Here is a 5,265-nt window from a genome sequence, read left to right as displayed (position 1 = left end):
ACATTTTGTTATCTTTATGTTTATATTCCATGATAAATCAGTTTGCTTTATCTTGCTCATCAATGTAAACCTTTAAGTATTATCTGTCTGACACTCCACCATGGCTGTCAATAACCTCAGAAATAAATCTGAAGCTTAATTTGGTAAATTTGTATATCGGAGGATCTGCATCTATCCACATGCCACTTTGCTCTGCTATTCATCTGCATTTCTACATCTTCTATGAATGTGTCTGATCCATTTCTATTTCTACTTTTCCATGTTAATGTACAGACACATAAACCCTTACAAAACCTATCGTAAAATAAACTGGTTTTTAAAAACCGAACTCACCTGAGACATGTTCATTTTCTGCTGCTCCTGGAAGAGTGTAGAGAACTGTGGAGGTTCAGCTGGGGAGGAGGAAAGAGCAATGGGGTCATGAGAGACCTGGTCTACCTCACAGTTCTTACAGAGATGGTCCCTGACATGAGATGGTTCGACTTGATAATGGTTTTACTGCGACACAACCCCGCTGTAATCAAGGAGCATGTAATCCATTCATGTGCCTAAAAAAAAAATAATGCGCTCAGCTGAAGAAAAGGATTCCCAATGCAGAATGTCCCTTTGACTCCTGAAGGACCACTCAAAGATAGCCACACCTGAATATGTGCATCTCTGATAGATTATGTGTGCTTAAACTTACATTTTCACTGAGTAAAGTAATACTGTTTTTTGTTGATTTACTAATAATTATGTTGATTTATTAACAATTATGTTCCCTTTTGACTAAGAAAAAAGTAAAAATAAAACAAAGGATTAAGCAAGTTCAGGTACACAGAGATGAAGCTGTTTACCTTCATTAAAGCTAATGTCAAAGAACTACTCAGCCAGGTGTGGTGGATCACGCCTGTAATCCCAGCAATTTGGGAAGCCTAGGGGGGTGAACTGCTGGAGGCCAAGAGTTCCAGACAAGCCTGGTCAACATGGCGAAATCCTATCTCTACTAAAAATAGAAAAAAATAAAAAATAAATAAATTTAAAAATAATTTTTTTAAAAAAAGAACTACTCAGGCTGACTTATTAATCAAGTTCTTACTGTCTTTACACCCAGAATTAGCGCTTCCGTGGAAAAAATAAAGATGGGATGTTTTATGCAAGGAATTTCAGGCCCAATATTTTTGGGCTTCCAATATAGGAAATTCTTCCTCTACTACCAGGAAGAGGGAACATTAGTATTACTCTAAATGCCACATGTGGTGATGAACACGGTGTGAGAGGGACTCAGAATGTGGAAGAAGTGAAGGCAGAAAGGCAAATAGGCTGCTGTTTGGGATCTGGACAGCTGATTATGTCTTCCCTGGATATCATGACCTAACCAGCCCTCCAGTAAAGTGTCTTTTTCCACTCAGCGTGACAGTCACTCATCCCTCTCAACCCCAGGGAATTGCCTTCTGCAAGTTAGTCTACAGCAAAGTCACACGGTCTGTGATGGCTTCTGGATGTGGCGACATCACTAAATCTGATGCATATATTATATAGGGAATCAAGAACTGCCTCTGGGGAAGCAATCAGGACCTGCTCCTTTCTAGAATCTTCTGCCTCTGCTCTGACGCTCTAGAAGAGGTCTCCGTCATATGGGCTGTTCTTCTATGGCAGTAGTCCCTAGGACTCCCTCTTTACTGCCTCATAGGAGCTGCTTTGCTCCAGAGGGGCTGGGACTTAGGTCTGAGAAACAAACTCAATTGAAACCTTCACCTAATACCCTAAACCTGACTCTTGAGATTCACTAGAAATGTGCGATCCAGCACTGCAGCCATCAGCCACACGGAACCATTGAACATCTGAAGTTTGGCCAGTGCCACAAGTCGAATATTTAGGATGCAATGAGTTAAGTAAAATAAAGCAGTAAAACTGACTTTGCGTGCCTCTTCTCTTTACTGTAGCTACCGAAAAATTCTAGACTCTTTTTTTTTCTTTATTGAGACAGAGTCTCACTCTGTCACCCAGGCTGGAGTACAGCAGCGCAATCTCAGCTCCCTGCAGCCTCCGCCTTGGGTTCAAGCGATTCTCATGCCTCAGCCTCCCAAGTAGTTGGGATTACACGAGTGCACCACCACGCCCAACTAATTTTTGTATTTTTGTAGAGATGGGCTTTTGCCATGATGGCCAGGCTGGTCTCGAACTCCTGGCCTCAAGTGATCCACTGGCCTAGGCCTCCCAAAGTGCTGGGATTACAGGAGTGAGCCACTGCGCCTGGCCAAAAATTCTGATTTATATTTGTGTTTTGCCTTATCTTTCTGTTGGACAGCACAGCCCTAGAATATCAATCTGTGCCTTTGAGGAGGCAGCGGGAACAGTACAAGAGGATTCAGGAGCCTCAGCCTGAATCAGGTTCTGTAGAGACCTGATAAATCGCAGAATGTAATTACCACTTGGTGAGATTCTGTCCACATTTACTTCACAATCATCTACACAGATCTGGTGACAGGCCACTCTGCATAAGCGCTCTGAAGGCTTTAGGCAGGTACTGGCAAGTCTGGGTTTCAGGCAGACAGCATATTAGAAAGAGCAGGACAGGGAGTCACATCTCTCAGCATTTGCATCTCACCTCTCTCACCTACTAGTGTGTGCCCTGGGGTACCCATCCCCATGAACTTTCGTCCATTTTTTAAAATGGCACGTTTATACCAAGGAGAGTCGTTGTGAGGGTTAGGTGAAATACCAAACGATGAGAATAAGTGTCTCATAATTGTGAGAGCAGCTTACACTTCACATGGTGACTATTTACAGACACTTGACAAAATGCTTTACAGGTGACAACTTATTTAATTCTCAGAATAGGAACACGAGTTACTAGTAACCTCCTCCTGTTCGCCGTCAACCTTATCCGTGAACATTCCTCTTCCCGCGCCCGCAACCCCGCAGGGCCCGGCAGCCCCTACACCTGCGGACAGGACTCGGCCCGGGCCCGCGGACTGGGCCGGGGAGGAGAGGGGAGGGCCATCCTGGGGACTCCTGAGACTGCCTGCTACTGTCCCCCGCACACAAGCCCGCCCGTCCCCAGGTTCCTGGGCCGCGCAGAGCCCTGTCACCAACGCTCTCACCCCAGGTGCGCAGCCTCGGCTCCCGCGCAGATCTAAAGACTCGGACACCGTGTCCCTTTCAGACCGCGGAGTGCGGACGGCAGGAGGTGGGGCTGGGTGTACACATGCGCAGAGCGAGCGCCGAAGCCCCATTCCCAAAGTGCTGCGCGGTGGGCGCGTTAACACTGGAAACTACAATTCCCGTGAGCCCATGCGTCCGAAGGAAGTATTATAATTTTTTCTGCTGCTTTGACCCGCTGGGAGGGACCTTCGGAGCCCAGGGTTTTCCCAAATTCACGGAGGTTGTCAGCATGACCACAAACTGCGAAGCGTGGTTCTTTTTTTTTTTTTTTTTTTGAGACGGAGTCTCGCTGTGTCGCCCAGGCTGGAGTGCAGTGGCGCGATCTCGGCTCACTGCAAGCTCCGCCTCCCGGGTTCACGCCATTCTCCTGCCTCAGCCTCCCGAGTAGCTGGGACTACAGGCACCCGCCAACACGCCCGGCTAATTTTTTGTATTTTTAGTAGAGACAGGGTTTCACCGTGTTAGCCAGGATGGTCTCGATCTCCTGACCTCCTGATCCGCCCGCCTCGGCCTCCCAAAGTGCTGGGATTACAGGCTTGAGCCACCGCGCCCAGCCGAAGCGTGGTTCTTGATGCGATCCTGGTTGGAGAAAAAAGCACCTGAAACAGGCATTAACAACTGGGGAAACATGACTATCGACAGGACATTAGGAATATTAAAGAAAATTACCATTACTTTAAGAATAATAGCTAGACGATGTAGGACATTGTTCTTATATTTAAAAGATATGTACAGAAACATTTACAATTGTATGCTTGTAGTTTAATTGAAATGCTTTCAAAATAATTTCTCAAGACAAGCAGAGAAAGCAGATATAGTAATAAGTGAAGAATTGTTAAATCTGCATAATACGTGCACATGATGCTCATTTTACTATTTTCTACTATTCTGAGGGTCTTTTTTTTTTTTTTTTTTTTTCATACTCAGTAAAAGACATGTGGGGCAGTGCAGTGCAGGGGGAGTGGAGAGGCTTTACTATCCCTTCGGAAGTATGCCGTTAAAGTTGCCAAGGGAAGTAAAAGTACATAAAAATAGCTTTATGAATAAGGTTGTGAAATAGAACAAATACTAGAAAACATAAACGAGTAACATCTGTGATCAGCAGGGTTTATGGGAGTTGGAGGAGGAAGCTAGCTATTCAAAATACATATGTAACACGTGAAAACACATGCAACCCAAAATATGAAAATGATTATTATACCAACCTTGCATTTTCATGAGGAATCCTTTTTTGAAACGTGTATACCCATTTGACTGTTTAAAGAATTAGGAATAGATAGGTACTATAACTTTTTTTAATTAATAGACTTTTCTTATTTTTATTTTATTTTATTTTATTTTTTGAGATGGATTTTGCTCTGCTGCCCAGGCTGGAGTGCAGTGGCACTATCTTGGCCCACTGCAACCTCTGTCTCCGGGCTCAAGCTACTCTCCCACTTCAGCCTCCTGTGTAGCTGAGACTATAGGTGCGGGCCACCATGCCTGACTAATTTTTTTTTTTTGAGACGGAGTTCTGCTCTTGTTGCCCAGGATGCAGTGCAGTTCCTGGCTCACCACAACCTCCACCCGCTGGGTTCAAATGATTCTCCTGCCTCAGCCTCCCGAGTAGTTGGGATTACAGGCATGTGCCACCACGCCCAGATAATTTTTTGCATTTTTAGTAGAGACAGGGTTTCACCATGTTGGCTAAGCTGGTCTCGAACTCCTGACCTCAGGTGATCCACGCGCCTCGGCCTCCCAAAGTGCTGGGATTACAGATGTGGGCCACTGTGCGTGGCCTTTTTGTATTTTTTTTGTAGAAATGGGTTTTCACTATGTTGCCCAGGCTGGTCTCAAGCTACTGGGCTCAAGCGATCTGTCCACCTCAGCCTCTCAAAGTGCTGGCATATTAATAGATGTACAGAGCAGTTTTAGGTATATAGAAATATTGAGCAGAAAGCACAGAGTTCCCATATACCTCCGCTCATCAACCCACACACGGTTTCCCCTATTATTAATATATTGCATTAGTTTAGTACATTTAAAATACATAGTTTATATTAGCTTTCATTCTGTCTGCTCTACAGTTCTGAGTTTTGCCAAATGCTTGTCTTTTAGTGCGATTTCCACCAATGCAAT

The 5,265-nt window shown here is 44.7% G+C and overlaps 1 protein-coding gene across 7 annotated transcripts in view; it reads right to left on the bottom strand.

Moving 5' to 3' along the window:
• The window catches only part of LOC116475125 (zinc finger protein 658), a 45,146-nt gene extending 41,948 nt beyond the window's left edge, over positions 1–3,198 (bottom strand). For 4 of the 7 annotated variants that reach the window (XM_058445021.1, XM_032164224.2, XM_058445023.1 and 1 more), the window contains exons 1-2: positions 3,087–3,171; positions 334–548 (exon numbers count right to left, since the gene is read on the bottom strand). In XM_058445021.1, coding sequence (XP_058301004.1) covers positions 334–348 — 15 coding nt within the window. In that variant the 5' untranslated portion in view covers positions 349–548; positions 3,087–3,171. Of the gene's footprint in view, positions 1–333; positions 549–3,086 lie in introns of all 7 variants that reach the window. The other 3 variants (XM_032164223.2, XM_032164222.2, XM_058445024.1) reach the window with 3 other exon arrangements.
• Between the last annotated feature and the right edge of the window lie 2,067 nt (positions 3,199–5,265).

The sequence above is a fragment of the Hylobates moloch genome, unplaced genomic scaffold (genome assembly GCF_009828535.3).
Source record: "Hylobates moloch isolate HMO894 unplaced genomic scaffold, HMol_V3 SCAFFOLD_10, whole genome shotgun sequence".
In the NCBI taxonomy this organism is placed as follows: domain Eukaryota; kingdom Metazoa; phylum Chordata; class Mammalia; order Primates; family Hylobatidae; genus Hylobates; species Hylobates moloch.
This window is presented reverse-complemented; position numbering and strand designations above follow the sequence as displayed.